This window comes from Astatotilapia calliptera, chromosome 2 (genome assembly GCF_964374335.1).
Source record: "Astatotilapia calliptera chromosome 2, fAstCal68.1, whole genome shotgun sequence".
Lineage (NCBI taxonomy): Eukaryota > Metazoa > Chordata > Actinopteri > Cichliformes > Cichlidae > Astatotilapia > Astatotilapia calliptera.
In genome coordinates, this window is record NC_137423.1 from 33,555,120 (window position 1) to 33,572,595 (window position 17,476).

The 17,476-nt window shown below is 44.6% G+C and overlaps 2 protein-coding genes across 4 annotated transcripts in view; one reads left to right on the forward strand and one right to left on the reverse strand.

Moving 5' to 3' along the window:
* Positions 1-17,476, reverse strand: part of macrod1 (mono-ADP ribosylhydrolase 1) — a 157,974-nt gene that overhangs the window by 104,286 nt on the left and 36,212 nt on the right. The window lies entirely within an intron of this gene.
* On the forward strand, positions 126-5,449 carry flrt1b (fibronectin leucine rich transmembrane protein 1b). The gene is made up of 2 exons (XM_026143652.2): positions 126-266; positions 2,981-5,449. The coding sequence occupies exon 2, from the start codon at positions 2,996-2,998 to the stop codon at positions 5,195-5,197; it is 2,202 nt and encodes a 733-aa protein (XP_025999437.2). The 5' UTR covers positions 126-266; positions 2,981-2,995; the 3' UTR covers positions 5,198-5,449.

Sequence of the window (17,476 nt, forward strand, 5' to 3'; positions counted from 1 at the left end):
CATGCTGGTGTTGCTACTTGTGGAGCCCTGGAGTACAGGCTATCATCATCCCTATCATCATTCACCCAAGCTGAGGAAGATTCAACGGCCCGAAGGAAAGAGGCTACACTTCTGAACGATTCGAAGGAGACTGAAATTGTGCTAACACGCAGAGATCCACAGCAACATCCTCAATAACCCATATAAACACTAATACTCCCCTCCACAAATCCTTGATAGAGAAAAACAAGGCTGCGGCAGGCGTGAAAGGCACAGACACTGAACAGGTGAGCAAGCCCTTGGCAATCACATCCTGGGTCGATCAGACCTTTCACACACACACGCACGCACGTACACTTCATTCATCACAGTGAGGAACACTACACTTACATCTTGCTTTGAGCTACAGGATAGGAAGGAAGACACTAGAAAACACACACCAGCTCTGTGCTCCTTTACTTCAGAACATGATTAAAATGTTTGTGGGAAGTGGGGGGTCAAAAACAAAAAAAAACACAAGGGAGCGGAAAGGGAATGCCGAGGCAAGAATGCCGAGGGAGTAAGAAAGAGACGGGAGTGGTGGAGGAGGAAGAGATTTGGGGGAGAGGTGCATCTAAATGAAAAACAGAAACTAAGTTGCAGTGGAGGAGAGGACAGGAGAGGAAGCGGAGAGCCGATTGATCCAATCTCAGTGTGCAGGAATCAACGGACGACTGAAGAGGAAACGATAAAAGAGGATTAGAGAGATAGAAACAGGGGAGGAGAGGAGGAGGATGACTGCACGGACACTTCTGTAAACAAACCTGAAAGTAGATATAATGAAAGATTATCAAGGGGAGGTGGGCGGATTGGAGAGGTACACGGCGTGATAAAGATGCAGCGAGAGAGAGAGAGAGCGAGAGGATGGACGAGGGAGGGGAGAGAGACGAGAGAAAAATCAGGATCATTAAAAGAACGTGTCGATGGGAAACCTTGGCATGTGGGCAAGAAACACACATGCCAGCTTGTGCCAAGAGGATGTTTATGAAAGGGAAGCAGGGATAGTGTGGCACTGAAACATATGCTAGTTGATATTCATAGAGCATCCCAATATGGTCTCAGCTCGTACCTTGACAGCCCCTCTTGTGTGTATGTGTACCTCTTTCTTTCTTTTTCTGTCTCTCACATGCCGGGGAAAGAAATAGTCAGATTCGAGCTAAAAATACTATTAAGAAAAGAGAAAAATCAAGTCTGGGTCCACGTCGAATTAGGTGGCACACACTCTTTTTCACCCTGACATATCAAATGCTGCCGGTGTCGAGCTGAGACAGGAGCTAGTTGTTGTTGATACAGATCTTTCTCTCATACACAAACGCACACATGCATCAGAGGCACACACACAAGCATGTACAGGTACACAAATGCGGCTATTTTTACATCCATCTCACAGAATAGAAAAAAATGACACCAAACCAATATTTGGAGCCATTATTCTTTTTCCAGCTGATAGTGACTTCAGTCTTCACTGCCAGGAACTCATTTCCCCCTCTCTCCTCCTCCTCCTGACTGTCCTACTGTCCATCTGTCTCCTCGCCTCCACCCCTCCCTCCTTGCCTCTCAACTATTGTTGCCATCTCTCGTTTGCTTTGCATGGATTTTGACTGCAGCCAAGGGGCAATTTTACATGTAGCACAGAGTTCACATACAAACACACACGCACAAACATGCATGTGCAGAAGGGGCGGAGAAAGGGGGGGGGAAAAAAACTTGCCTTTAGAGGATTTGTTTATCAAATGTGCTGTCAAATCATGTCAGGCATTTCACATCAGGGCACATTTTCCAGCCTCGGGCTACTTAAAAGAAAGGATTCAAACACGAGGACGCCACAATGCAATTTCCACAACTTTCACCACTGTATATTTTTCATATTCTAAATATAGTGAGCCGTGAATGTGCACGTACGGAGATCATTTTATCTGAATTGTAAATTCATGTTATTGATGTTGGTGTCAAGGATTTGCAAGGAGACAAATCATAAAACATCGACCAAGGAACCTATTAATGTTGCAGAAAAATGCTTCTCTGTAAAACATCTCACTAAAACATTTCTGGGGATTTCAGGACCACTTTCCTGAATAATTTATAGAAATTTCACGAACAATAACAACTGAGTGAAACCATGCATTATACATGTCAGCTTGTACTGAGACTTCTGTATGTGAATGCTTTGTGCTCAGTACATTTGTTTATTTGTGTGAGCAAATTTCTCAGTGTGTGTTTTGGTCACGACCTCTGATAGATAAATTGTGTTTCTGAGTATACAATATGAAACCTAAATTTCTCTGCTTTTCTTCTATATTCTCTTCAGTTTTATCATATATATTTATTAGGGGTAGATATAGGGCAATAACAACAAGTTTAGTAGTTCTGCTACTCTCTGAGCCATCAACTGGACTGTGGGCAATTAATCTGATTTCCTCCTCCCCGATCTCGCCTCCATTTTAGTTTCATGTCACTCACTCCATTTCAGTTAATCTCTGTGGAAGAAAAAAAAAACTCCTCTTCACTTATTTTCCCTTCCTTCAAATGTCACTGTCCAATTTTCTCCATTTCTGTCGTCCCTTTGCTTTCTCCGATTCTCGTAATCCTCTTCGTCCAGTCAATCCACCCCTCATCACACTCTGTCTCTAAATGTGCGTTTGTCTTTTGCTTGGTCGCCCTGACCCATATAATAGTGGGCAGCTTCTTATAAGTGCATCTGATGATTCAATCCCCAAATCTTTTGCACTTTAGAGATTTAAAGAGACTCTACTTTTATCAGCAGGTAGAAAACACAGCACTTTGGTCGAGTAATTTTGGAGATAGACCCCACAGCGAAACTCTATCTCGCTCTGTCTCGTCCTTCTTTTTTGCTTCCCTATTTGAATATAATGAATTTTTTTTTCTTCATTCATTTTAGAATCATTGGGTTTCAGTGTCTGTACTTTGTTTTGATCCAGTTTTCCATTTTCTCTCCTATCAGGAGCTGTGCGCCACCATGGCAGCTGAGAGTGTTGCAGAACTCCGCGATTGGCTCTTCCTGCTCCTCCTGTGCCTCACCTTATTGGCTGAGGTGCTGGAACTGGCGGCAGCGGCAATTGCCATGGAGACGGGAGAGGGAGACGAGGGCATAGTTTGCCCCTCGGTTTGCCGCTGCGACGAGGGTTTTGTCTACTGCAATGACCGTGGCCTCAGCATTATTCCTCCGCTGCCGTTAACGGCTGCCATCCTGTACTTACAGAGCAACCGCCTGAGTAACGCCGGGCTGCCACCGTCGCTGGAACGCAGCACTTCCATACGAGTGATTTACCTGTATGCCAACCAGTTGGATGAATTTCCTATACACCTCCCGCCTTCATTACGGGAGCTCCATTTGCAGGATAATAATATACGAACGTTACCGCGGTCGGCTCTTGCCAAGTTACCATTACTAGAACGTTTACACCTGGATGATAACTCGATATCCACCGTTAGCATCCAGGACCGAGCCTTTTCTGGGACCCCACGGCTTCGACTGCTGTTTCTGTCTCGGAACCACCTGTCAAGCATCCCCGCAGGCCTGCCAACATCCTTGGAAGAGTTGCGACTGGATGACAACAGAATCAGCACCATCCCTACTCATGCCTTCCGTGGGCTCTCCTCTCTGAGACGCTTGGTCCTGGACGGGAACCTGCTGGCCAACACACGCATAGCAGATGACACCTTTTCTCGTCTTTCCAACCTGACTGAGCTTTCACTGGTCAGGAACGCTCTGCAGTCTCCACCTGCCAACCTGCCTTCAGCTCACCTTGTGCGACTCCATTTGCAAGACAATGGTATGACCCACATCTCGAGGGGGGCGCTAGATGGGATGCGGCGGCTGCAGAGGCTGGACCTGTCGGGGAATAATCTCACCACTCTGCCCCGGGGACTTTTTAAGGACACAGAAAGCCTGGAGCTGCTACTGCTGCGAGGAAACCCCTGGTACTGCGGCTGCAACCTTCGCTGGCTCCATGCCTGGCTGCACGGTCGGGGGGCGGCGGTTACAGTTAGGGGTCTAACCTGTCAGGGGCCTGAGCCTGTAAGGGGTCAGGCCCTTAGAGACCTAACTTCTCTGATGGAGCAGTGTGAAGGTCCCCCTCCTGTTCCTAATACTGGAATAGGGATGAACCCAGCAGACAAAGATGGAGGAGGTGAAGATGGTGTTGGAGGGGGTCAAGCAGTGGCTTCAGTCCCCCATGGCAGCACCACCACTACCTCTCTGCTCATCCCCACACAGGGTTCTCTTTTCACCCTGCGAGCTAAGCGGCCAGGCCTAGTTATGCCTCTGCCCCCAGGTGAAGGAGGGCACGTATCTGGAGAGGCACTGGAGCTGACTGTAAAACCTCTCTCTTCAGACAGCGTGCTGGTGAGTTGGCTTTGTCCAGAGCCGGCACCCTCCTTCCGCCTGTCGTGGCTGAGGCTGGGCAGCAGTGCAGCTCTCGGTTCAATAACAGAGACTTTGGTACCTGGAGAAAGGAGGCAGTATCTTCTAACCCAGCTCACCCCACGCTCCCATTACCTCATCTGCCTGCTGCCATTACGACAGGAAACTTCCTTTGGGAGCCCCAGCATGGGTTCGTCTCGAGCTGTCAGCACGGACACGGACAGTAAAGACTCAGCCCCGGCCTGTGCACAGATAGAGACTGGAGATGCTCTGGCACACTCAGGAGAAGAGGGCTCAGATAAAAAGGGACCAGACTCAGAATTAACAGCCCTGCCACTGGCTGGGATTATTGGGGGTGCCACAGCATTAGTGAGCCTTCTGTTAATCTTTGGCATCTTCTGCTGGTATGGACAGAGATCAGGTTACATATCCGGGGACTCGGGCTCATACAACAGGGGCCGGGGAGGAAAACATTATGATGACTATGTAGAGTCAGGCACCAAGAAAGACACTTCCATCTTAGAGATCAGGGCCCCTCCTGCAGGGTTTCAGATGACAGCTATGGCCCATCAGCCTGTTCAGCCTAAGCTGGAGGATGTCACCTACATCCACACCATTTTCCCCTCCTCCTCCTCCTCTTCCTCCCAAGCTAACGGGACCTACCGGAGCAGTCACGGAGCTGGCAGCCTAAATGGCACCATCCTCAGCCAAACCAGCCACCATCGTGTTACATATGGCACCAACCGTGGCTACAGAGAGGGTGGCATCCCTGACATAGATTATGCCTACACGTGATGATACAGGGACGCACTCCCTGAGCCACGAAAGCCCTGTTGGCTAGTGGTTATTTTGTCCTTGGTTTCCAAAGTACCCTCTGTGCCTCTGCTGGTTCAATTCTGATTGGTTTGTTAAGTAGAGAATTTCTGCTATGTTAATTGGACAATTGCTAGAGTGACAGAAGTGTAAGTCCTACTATACTCTTCTACTGTATAAATACAATTTATAGTAGGCCCTTCTTTCAGCGCTTCTTATAAATGGTTACAGTTTCTCTTTTGGATATCTCAGTGTCTTTCAAACCTACTGTTCTTCTCAGCTAATGATAATACACAGTAAATTATTTGAGGTTGATATACTAGGCTTAGCTGATTTAGAAGGAGATATATTTATAATATGGGGAAAAGGCACTTGATGTGTATAGAGATAGGTCTCAAATCTTCCAACCAACTGTAAGCTTTGTGCTGTATAGATAAAAGGGATGACAGAGGAAGAAATCAATGGTTGTTATAACCCACAGATGACAATGCATCATGGTTGACATGAAAAGATGTGTTCCAAGCCCCTTCCTTTCCTCTGGTTTATTCCCCTCCTTTTTAATTTTTTCCTCCTTTCCGCCTCTTTTTTTTTTTTTTCTTCAGCTGAGGCTCTTTCCTTTTATTTCTCTTGTGTCTTTTGTGGTGCTGTGAGCAGAGGACGACTTTGTTCTCGCCAAGGGAGCTGACAGCAGTGATAACAGTTCTGACAGAGACGAGAGACACAAACCACAGCACGAGGAGACTAATGAGAGTGAGAGAGAGAGCATGTGTTTGGGTGGGGGTGATGGATGGATGGATGGATAGATGGATGGATGGAGAAAACATCAAAGGAGATGAGAAAAAAAAAGAGGGTGCGGAGCTGTGTTGGGGGGAATGTAGACGCAGAGAGAGGTGTGTTGGCTTCAGGCAAAGAGCGAGGACAGAAAAGGGGAGCTAAGTGGAAAAAAGGGCGTGTGACAAATGCAGCAGCAGGAGGTAAAAAAGCACACAAAGAGGAAAAAAGGTGGGGGATCAAGAAGGGAGTGGGTGGTTAAAGAAGAGGGTTGACAACTGGAATAATGTGACATCATAGTCCAAAAAAGAAGAGAAAAAAAAAGAATGAAGTTTTTGCCCACAGTGTACCCACTGCACTCAGCACATGCCGAGTGATAACAGAGTGCATGCTTCCTTCAAGGACTGTTTTCAGGTGCCTGTGATCATTGAAATTCAAAGATGAATTTAACATTTCTCGGTAGTTACCTTTCACCTCGTGTATCTTTTTTTTAAAATAAACAGCACATTTCAGGATTTTAAAAACATCGGTAGGACAACAACAAGGACAAGAAGCACGGCGAGACAATCTGAGTAAAAAATACACTGATTGCCAAGACCACAGGACAACAGACAAGCCTGACAAGAACGACTATTATTGTAAAAAAAAAAAAAAAGGAAGAAAAAAAACTTCATCTTGGAATTTCAGCACTGCATGTACCCAGTTTTTATTGTGGTCTGGTGTCATTATTAAATTATCTTTGCAAATGAAATGAAAGAATCCTAATCACACATCTTATTATAGTAACCCATTATCTTCTAGAGGATGGCTAAACCTTCTTAATTAAAAATAAGTTTTAGCAGCTGACACTTTTTTTGGTGGAAGTTGGAACGGCACTGGTCTGATTACTCTTTGTTAAAATCCACTCTTAACAAATCTATTCGACTACAGCGGGGGAAAAATATTTTTCTCTGTGTTTATTTAAAAAGAGAGTAAGAATGATTTGTATATAAAGACCTCTATTAGTGGCTTACAATATATTGATTGACTACAGCAAAAATACCAGACAGGAATCAGGAATCAGTTAAAAACACCTGACCAAACTGTAAAACTCCCAAAATTAAAAATTTTAATATTTTATCCCTCTGTGTAAACAAATGCCAAATGTTTCCCTGTTGCAGCTTCCCAATTTTAAGTATTTGCAGTTTTTCTCAGTCTTATTACTCAGTAAATTGAAAATCTTTATCTCTTTTTACTGTTAGTTAAATGAACCAAGCAGTTCAAAGACATTACCCCAGGGTGCAGGAATCTAAGACAGACGTTTTTCCACAATTGCCTCACGTTGTATGGACCAGATGATTCAAGTGGACCTATTCTGCTCATTTCCAGCCTCATATTTTTATTCTTCGAGCACCAGAGTTGCTTTGCATGAATTACAATCCAAAATTACCGTCATTTATCTCGGTGCAGCCCCTCAGTTCACCCACTGTCTGAGATGAGCCACTTCAGCTCCCTTTCCTGTGCCCCTCAGAGGGTCTGAACAGCAGACTGGTGGGAGTGCTGTGCTCACAACTAGAGCTGTGTGCCTGTGATGACCATATTATAGAGATCGCCTCGTATTTGATATGAACAGATCAAAGAGTAGAAACAAAAAAATAACAGAGCAATTTGAAGTTAGTTTTTTTAAGGCCCACGTTTGAAATAGGGAAGCGCATAATAGGTCCTCTTTAATCAGTTAATTTAGATCAACAATGAAATTGTGGCCTTTCCTCTTACACTGTCATATACAAAGGCAATTCATTTACTTGTATTATAATAAAGATTAGCTGAATTGGAGAAACTAAAACAACTAGTATAATCACACCTGATCTAGTGCATTCTGGGAGGTGAAACGTATAAGTTGACTCAGGTCGTGTGGTTTTATAGGCCTTAGCACAGCATAGACACTATGTTCTGGTGACTGGGATCACAGCCTGACCGCTACACTGTGCAATTCAACTCAAAGACAACCACAGGGAAACGAGCGACCCCCTGCTTTCTGACCGCCTCTCGCTGACCACACTAATGTACTTTAAGGCAGGAGGAACATCAAAGAAGACGCTAATAAAATACAGCCAGAGATTAACAGGAAGAGGAAGAGGAGAAGGTAGAGAGAGAAAAATAAAGGGGGAGAGTGGAGAGGGGTGATTTAGATAGAGCCTGTAAGTGTTGAAACCTAAGTCTTACTTTGTGTAGCTCTCTTTCTCTTTTTCAACCTGTGTTACAGTGTACCAGTAATATTGGAAGAGCTCCGGTGTGGGTTTTTTAGGGTTGTTTTTTTTTTTTGCATTTGTTTTATTATTTTTTTTAATTTTTTTAAAAGCACTGAAGCTTCCTTTCATTCTGTGTAGAGATCCTTTTCCTTTAAAAGTGTCACCCTCAGATGTGATAATGAAAACACTCTTATGTATAAACATAAAAAAAGGGTGCAAAACGCTATTCCATTTATTGGTCTGTCGTCTTTTTTTCTACGCAGATGAATAAAGACTTCTAAAAGGAAGAGCGGATTCGTGAGTTCTGTGTGTGCGTGCGTCTGAGTGGAGTTCATCAAATCGGAAGGAAAGGCTGGAGATGTCAAATAATGCACCAGAGTGGGCGGGGGGAGGGCTTAAAAACTAAAAATCAATGGGAAGCTCAGATTATTAACATGATTTATGACGAGACGGAGCAGGCCTCGTTAAATCACACACACTGGATGAATACATCAGCGTCTATGCGCTCCATGTTTTTATCCTGACAAGTTCAAGTGCGTATTTCACAGAGTGACACAAGAAACTCGGCTGCGTCCATTTGTATGGATGTGTTTGTGCTCGGTGCTCCTGAGTTTGGGTGAAGACATGCCTCTCATTCTAAGTGAGTGCTAATGCTTGTGTAAGCATGGATCAATATAACGAACGGGGGAGTGTATAAGTGTCCATCTTAGAGTAACTGCTTGTGATGGGTGTTTGAGAAGGAAGGAGTCTGAAAGAAAAATACTGTAGACAGAAATGGTTTGCCGCACGCTGATGACTTCGTATGACTATCTACAGGATCTGTGATTATACGTCTGGCGGTGTGCGGCTGCATCTTGGCGTCCACGCTCTTAACAACAATGGCCCGAGTTCTCATCGGTCATTATGGACGCCTTTCACTGCCGCGGTCCATTATCTAACGTCAGGTCCTGCAGCTTAATTATCCTAACTCGCATTACACCCAAGAAAAAGATGTATACTCCGAGACTGGGGGTAAGCATCTGTTTGGGCTAAATTTATTCTTGCACTGTAACAAATCGGATCAAAGTGAAGGCTTCCATTAAGTTACAACAACTAGTACGTCTGTCCAAAAGTAATTACTTTGCGAGAATAAACTGTGCTTTAAATTATTAAGAAGTGTTAGATATATATAACACGTGTTAAAGTTCGAACATAGAAGCACAACAGCAGTGTGTTGAGTTTCGATTCATCTCATTTGAATTAATTTCTGACTATGCGACCTCTATTCCTTTAACAAACAGGCTCAACTCACTGATGTGCAGTAAAATGGTCGGTTGCATTTTAAACTCCGTGCTCAGTATTTTCTTCACAACAGTGCTGCCACGGATGATTTAAAGCCGCAACGCGAGTTATCTTCCGCTGTTTGCGTGCATTTATAAGCTTATTTAGTGAAAAGGTCACTGTATTCCTCTCAATGCATGCATTTGAGGAAATGCATGTATGCATGCACAGTCAACCGAATCAAATCCACAACATAATCTTTTTGGCACAGATAGTTTGAATGCAAATGTTTCTACAAATACTGAGGCAGAGCTGAGAAAAGAAAAGGCACTGCACGGGTGAATGTGTAAGTTTACATTTTCTTTCTTGACTTCGCAGCAGTCAAGGGCACGGCAGAGAAAAACATGAACAGATGCAACATATAAACATGAAAGGACCTCAAATACTGCTGCGTTGTCAAAGCCGCTGGCGTTTCACAGATATGCACAAGGTGTCCTTTAGCATCGGTGCCATTATGCACTGTCTTTACGGCAACAGTCAAACTGCCCGTTTACTTCTAACTCATCACATACAAATGCTTATAAATGACTTCTTGGTATTGCACTTAAACACACAAGGTAGCTGTCATTTTTTAGCATGCATTTAATTTGTGAAGGGGCTAATTGTTAAGCCAAATTAGCGCCACAATCTCAGGGACAACAGACAGCTATTTAATTTTTTTTTTTTTGCTTTATATGCTCTCCATCTGACCAGATTCGCATTGGTCATTGCCAGAGTTACTTTCATACAAAAAAGGGCACCGTATCAACAGCCAAATAACCTTAAAATTCACTGAACTTTCACTCTGAGCTAGAGCCAAACTAAATGACACAATGTCAAAGACCCTGCATTTTGTTATCACAGCTCCACAACCAGTAAAGCATATAATCTAAAAATGCTAATCTAACTTGTGTGTGTTAGGGTGTTCTGCCAACTTTTGTGCCTAATGCTTTAAGCTTTGAGTGTGAACATATCAGAACTGGCACATTTCAGTATGTTTGATCTCATAATAATGTTGTTATGGCACGCAGATCCAGCCACAGCTTCACCGGCTGCAGCGGCAGCTACTTCCAGATCAAGCTGAGTGTGACGTTTCAGAAAAATACAGCACTGTGCAAAAGTCTTGAGCCGGCCCTCAGTTCTTTATAGAAATGGAAAACGGGTACAGCAGTTTCTTGAAACAAACATTTTCTCTGTCAAGATGATCACACACAGGGTGCCGCCGGTGCGTCGAGCCACCTGTGGGGCTCTTCAACTGGTGGGGGAGATTGTCACATCTTGCAGGAGCTTTCCTCTCCTCAGGAGCTCCCTCTGCAGGAGGGGGAGATACAGGAGAGGTGGAGGAAGATCTCAGCCTGGGTGTTTATTGTCTTATGTAGTCTGGAAAATGAGTGGATGGTGGGGTGGGTGCAGTTTTCTCTGTGGTGGGGTTGGGTGGACTGTCCCGGGCTCTGTGGGGCCGGGCGGCGCTGCTGCACTGGGCCCGGTCTGGATGGGCCTGGGCCCCCTTTCCCTGGCGGGTCGCGGAGTATGGGGGTGCCTACTGGGGTCAGCGGGGGAGCTGGCCCCAGGGAGGGGTCACTTGCCCCTCCCTTCCTTCCCTCCCCATCTCCAGCTGCCTCCCTCTTCCCGCTCCACCACAACCACCCACACATGCAGGGCCTTGGAGTAGGGGTATGTCACCAGGGTGCAGAGGAGGCTACCCCCCCCCCCTCTGTCCCCTTCTGGCTGCCTCTGCCTCAATTTTATCCCACAACTTAGACATTCACATTACTCACACTCTCATTACACATACATATAGGATCTTGGGGGTGGGGACGATACACGGAGTCCAAAGTACCATCAGGGTGTACACCCCACCCCTGGCATCGTTGCCCACCTCTCAATTTTAAATACACGTAGACATTGAGGGCTAGCAGGAGGGACCATGCGCTTACCTGCTGCTCTCTGGCAGGTAGCTCCAAGCCCTCCTGGGTTTTAAATGCACCTTAGAACACACATGCATCAACATTACAATGAGCGGGTGGAGGGAGGTTTGGAGTCTTCTCTCACCCCCGTTCTCTGCGACCTGCTGGAGCAGGGGGGCTAGGACTAGGAGGAGGAGATGGCCGTCCGACTGCGGTCTGGAGTGTGGAGCCTTCCTGCTGCTGCGGAGTCGGGGCGGTCTGCCTCCCCCCACCGCAGGGAAAAGGGAAACACCACCTGGGTCTGGGTGCAGTTCCCCCCTCCAGGGGCGGGGGCACCTAGACTCGGTTTGTAGAGTACGCTTGGGGAGTGTGATCGTGTGTACAACGTCTCTTTATGTCTGTCTCCACGTTGGTTGAGTGTGGAGTGAGTGCATATGAGAGCATGAGGGTGGGAATGGATGTTTGTATCTGTGTGTGCCTGTATTTCTGTGTCTATATGTCAGGTTGGGTGTCAGGCGCCACCTCTCTGGGGACATCTCAGGCCCTCCAAGGTTTGGAGGCCTATCTCCCCCTACCACCACTTCCCCTGCCAGTGGCGGACCCCCTCAGACATCGGTGCGTTGGTGGTTCTTTGTGTCCGGGGATGGGCGTCCAGGTACACACCGGCTCACTCCTTGGCGGCCGCTTATCAGGGCCTGGGGCCTGGGGCTCGCTCGGGCCACTTCGGAGGTGGGGTGCCCCCGGCCTCTCGGCCTGGGGCTCGGTCACTCAGGCACGGCTGGCTGCCGGCGGAGCTCACGGGCGCGTCACTGCAACTCCCCCTGGCTTCTGCTCCGCGGCTGCTGAGTGAGCCCTCATCTGGGACTCTCCTCAGCTCTTTCCGGGACAGTGGCGCAGCTGCCCCTCTGTTGGTCTTCCTTGGTCTCTTGTGTTCTGGGGGCCTCTGGATGTCTGGAGTTTTGATCTCCTCCACACCTGCTTCACGCCCTGGAGGACGGGGCTGTGGCCCCCCCACACCCTCTAGCAGATTATTACATGAAGGAACCTTTTAAAAAAACAAAAAACAAGCGCGTCCATGCTCACAGGTGTACACACGGGTGATCACACCCACAAACTACACCCTTTTTGGCTCCTACCTCAAAGCACACTGTGTTCTGTTGATCTTATGTGCTGCACAATAATGTTTAACATTTAGTATTTACTGTCATATTCCCATATATCATTGTGATGTTGTTTATTCTATTACTCTTGTTCTCTTCTGCTTGCTTTCTTTTTTCTTTCTCAGCAGGTGATCCAGGTGATTGATATATGCATTTTTTTTCTCTGCCCGTTCTGTTGGTTTTTGTCTTTTGCCCTTCTCCCCCGTCCCTCTTCTCAGTTGTTTCTCTTTCCCTCTTTCTTTCTCCCCTTCTTTCCCCCAGTCAAGTCTGTCCCGTATTCATTAAGTGAAAATAAAATAAACAATAAAAGGTGAATCAAATGGACCATTACGGCAAGGCTGGGATGGTCAGTTTGGTAAAGTAAATCCGTTGGGCATCTTTCTTTGCCTTTAGACAACAATTCTGATGGCAAAAGAGCCAAACGGGACAGGCCAAAAGAGAAAAAAAAAAAAAAAAAAAAAGATGATCACACACAGCTTTAATAATGTTGAGGTCCAGGCTCCGGGGAGGAATAATCAATGACCGATCGTGCTACAATTTGTGTTTTTCTATCCACGCAAGCTTTTATTGAAATGGCACCGCGTTTGAGATCATTCTCATGCCGAAAAATGAAACTGTTGTCAGTCAAATTAATTCAAGTTGGTGGATCAAAATCAGATCCCCAACACCACTGTCTGCAATGCAGCCAAAAGCATGACGAAGCCTCCACCTTGTTTTATAGATGGTTGTATCTGAACCAAAAATTTCAATTTTGAATTCTTCACTCAAGGAGACCTGTTTCCACTGATTTGCAGACCAGTTCATCAGGGTAGAGCAGGTTATCTACTAATGAATGTTAGATAGCATTTATCTATAAGAAAAAAGTGCTTGTGTAAATGAGACGTTATTTAAAGCACCATGAGAAACAGTCCACTTATCATCTCTCGGGTCTCTGCTGGATTTCTTCCTTAGGACATGAATTTCTGCTATATTTTTTTTAATCCTGCAACTTCTTCCTTTGCCTTCTACTTTTCCAATTTCCATCGCCTGAAAAGAGTTGTTGTTCCAGACATGCGGTTTAATATTCGATGCTTTACCTTGATTTCTGGTTAGAGATTTACAATTCATCATCTTTTAAGTTTATATGTTGACATTATTAACATCCAGCAGTTAAAGAGGAATATCATCATTCACTTTAAGTTGAGTTTATATGAAAATAAAAAAATCTGTTACCTATCATTTTGGTGTAAAAGACAGAACCAACACTAAATGAGTGAAGCAGATACAGAAATGCAGACCACACGGCAGACTGACGTGCCAGTTTTTCAGCTCTTTAGGAATCACCTTGTTGGTGCAAAAATACTATTTTATGCCTGTCACATGGGAACTAAAGCAATGGGAACAAAATATCTATTTTTGTGGCCGGCTGCTTGTAAGTGCCTAATGATACAATATAACATAGGTTCTTTACTTAGTTGACATGTGAAGACAACAGTGCTTCATACATTGAGTTAGGCACCTTATTTATGCTTGAATGATTCGTAGGTCAATGTTAAGTGGCTTAAACAATGGTCAGGTATAAGGACTGGATGGAAAATGGGTAAAAATGTAGCCAATTTCCAAACACAAACTTTTAAGGAGCTTCAGAAACCCAGATCAATCAACCAATCAATCAATCAATCAATCAAAGCTTTATTCGCCACATGCAGGTTGCCCTGCAGTGAAATGGGACCCCCTGACCTTACACACACAACACAGACATCACATGGGGATACAGGTCGGAGATCGGTAGCGTTACAGAAAAACACTGAAATGTACACTACAATGGGAAAGTACAAGAGGAAAAAAAGAGACCTCTACTCATGCTGTGCTTCCATGGTAGGACAGCATGAGAACAGGAAACAAAAAAAACTCCTCTGCACAAAAAGCACATAAATGTCCACAGCACAACTTTGTGAAAGACATGACAAGCCACGGGATTGGGTGGGGGGTGAGGAGTAATCCGAAGCGAACACAGCAGCCGCCCTGCACAGCGCTACCATTCCAGCGCGGCACACAGACCTGCCGTGTTCCCCCGCAGGAAACAAGCATCGAAGGCGTTTGGAAAGGGAGGGGGATGAGTGTGTGCTTATCAGTGTAAGTGTATGTGTGTCCATAGTTCAGCTTCGCCCTGCTAGGCTAAGTAAACAGTCTTCCAGCCAACCCAGGTGGCCTTGCATGGAATGGGAAGGAACAGACTCAACACAGTCGTTATCAGACGAACTATTACTGAAGATCGCTTTAAAAAATCTAAGAAATTGTGGCTCCTTTGAAGCCAAGTATAAAGAAATAGATGGCTCAAGACTTTTGAGCAATACTCTAGCTCAGTGTCGGTGGTTATTTAATTATTTGGTATTCTGTAAATACTTGTTTTTCATGTCCATGTAATTCAGTTACACGTGGACCGTGGACTTGGCTCTTTAACCAGTCTTTCAGCGTCCAATATTACTGTGACTGATGTGTCAAGGCCCTAAAGCCCAAGGACACCGTGTGTACCCGACAGAGCAGAACTATTTCACACACTGGAATGAAAATGCTTTAGTATACAGCAAACAAGCAGCAAACAAACATAAAAAAATATGTTTTTTTATTGAAAAAAAAATTCAAATCAGGTCTTGAGTTATGATTCAAGTAAAAACATGTTGGTGACTATAACATGAAGGCTCTTTTTCCTGAAGATTGGATTTTAGTTTTTCCTTTTCTCTCTTATTCATTTTACAGCTCGACTCCAAACAGCACCTTTCCCCACTTAGTGTGATTTTTTTTAACAAAGCCATTTTACTTTTTGTTCATTAAGCAAAAACTCTCTCGAGACCTTGCCTTCCTCAAATCTTTGCAGGATATGAAAACAGCTCTCAACAGACGTGCACAGATTTACAAACACCAACTCATGACAAACACAGCAGTTTTAAATCAATTTTAAAGGTTCTCATTATTGGACACACATTTGTATAGCCTGAATTGACAAGGGACCAGTGATCCCGGGGGCCAGATTAAAAACACTCGTGTGTATCTTTTATACCGACACACTCCTAGAAACCAATGAGATACCTCAGAGGGATGAAGAGCTATAACAACAACAACAACAACAGACAGACATTAGGCTGCAGTGGTCTGGCTTCTTTGGTAGCAGTGGGTGGAGAGGACATCAGTGGAATAAACAAGACAGAGAGCACACCAAGACAGCCTCTGGGGGATTATGAAAACACCAACTGTATGAATTAGGCTGTCTATCAGAGAGAGACACTTTGGTGCTACTGCAAAGCCCCTCTAGTGTGAAGGAGTACAAAAAAAAAGAAGTCTTCCAAGTAAAGTTCAGCTGTAACTACGCTCAAAGCATGTGCAAAAAGATAACCAAATTTTCCTTGTACAGCAATTGTCTTCTATTCAATTTCCGATCACTGTGCATGTTATCTTTTAGTTTAGCTTAATTATGAGCCCCTAAAACACAGGATTGCTTTTGTAACCTTGCTTTCAGGAGAAAAAGAGCATCTAAATTCAAGAGAACTAGAGAATTAAAGTCAACCTTAAGTAGTCGTCGTGCGATTTGTCTCATTATCTATCCCAGGCTGACATTAAGTGAATAATTGATAGCTTTCTTTTTCTCATACGATAACCCATCAGCCATTCAACCCACACGAGCAAACACTGCAGAGGAACGACTCTGGCTAAAGGGCGCTTCAGGCAGCCGGCTCCTGCTGGATGTGGTCTTCCACAGCTCTCAGCCGTCATTCATGGTCGGCTTACTGCCCACCTCTCTGGGGCTATACTCTGGACTACACAGAGACCTCAGCACTTGTAGTTATGGCAACTTGTGATTTCTCTGGAGTACTGGCTCTCAGCCTTTCTTCAGCAGAGGCAGACACAACTCAGCCAAAAAATAAATGAATTCCTGGAGCACAGTAAATTATTCATTACTTAGTTGAAAATGCCACACAGTGAATTGTGATCATTCCAGAGGTGTAGCACACAATGTGCAGCTGAACTTAAAAGGTAACTGCCCAGTTCAAACCTGCGTTATTTAATGCTGCGCTAAGACAACAACAAATATTTAGCAAAATAATGAAATTGCAATTGAGGAGAAATTGCTCAGCTCAGCATGGATAGGTGAAAAATTAAAAGCGTACTGGGGCTCTACCCAAATATTCAGCTATTTAGATATTTGTCTGTTGTTGAATTTTAAGATTTGGATATGTTGTTGGGTTTTTTTCTTGTTAAATGAGGAACTGTAACTAATCTCAGCTTGTGCAACATCTCTCTTTCTCTCTCTCTCAAACTTCCGTTCACCTCATTGAGGTCACTTTGTCACTACATTTAGCCACTTTCAATGCCCCTTCAGCTGTTCTTTTTTTAAGGCACTGCAAAAACTCCATGTACAGTATCATACTGCTTTACAATGACATCTTGCACTCCTGGCACAGCACCTGCTCTCTCTCTGCTGTGTTCATTGTGTGAGCAGTGAGGCTTCACAGAATGACAGCAGCAATGCACAGTGTAACAGACAGCCTTAATTCAGACTTCAACTGCTGATTAACAATAAAATTAGATAGAAACCTGCAGATTAAGTAGCCTTGAAAAGTTGCAATCATTTATATGCAACAGATGCATAAAGGGCATTGTTGCATGTTGCTTTCTGTCAACACTGCTCTGTACAAAAAAATGCTGTCTGGTAATAAAAAGATAACACAGGCTGGATTATGATACACTATATTGCCAAAATGGTAAATGGTCTGTATTTGTATAGCGCCTTACTTGGTCCTAAGGAACCCAAAGCGCTTTACACTATACACAATCATCCACCCATTCACACACACATCCACACACTGTAAGTAAGTAAGCAAAAGTATTCACTCATCCAAATCATTGAATTCAGGT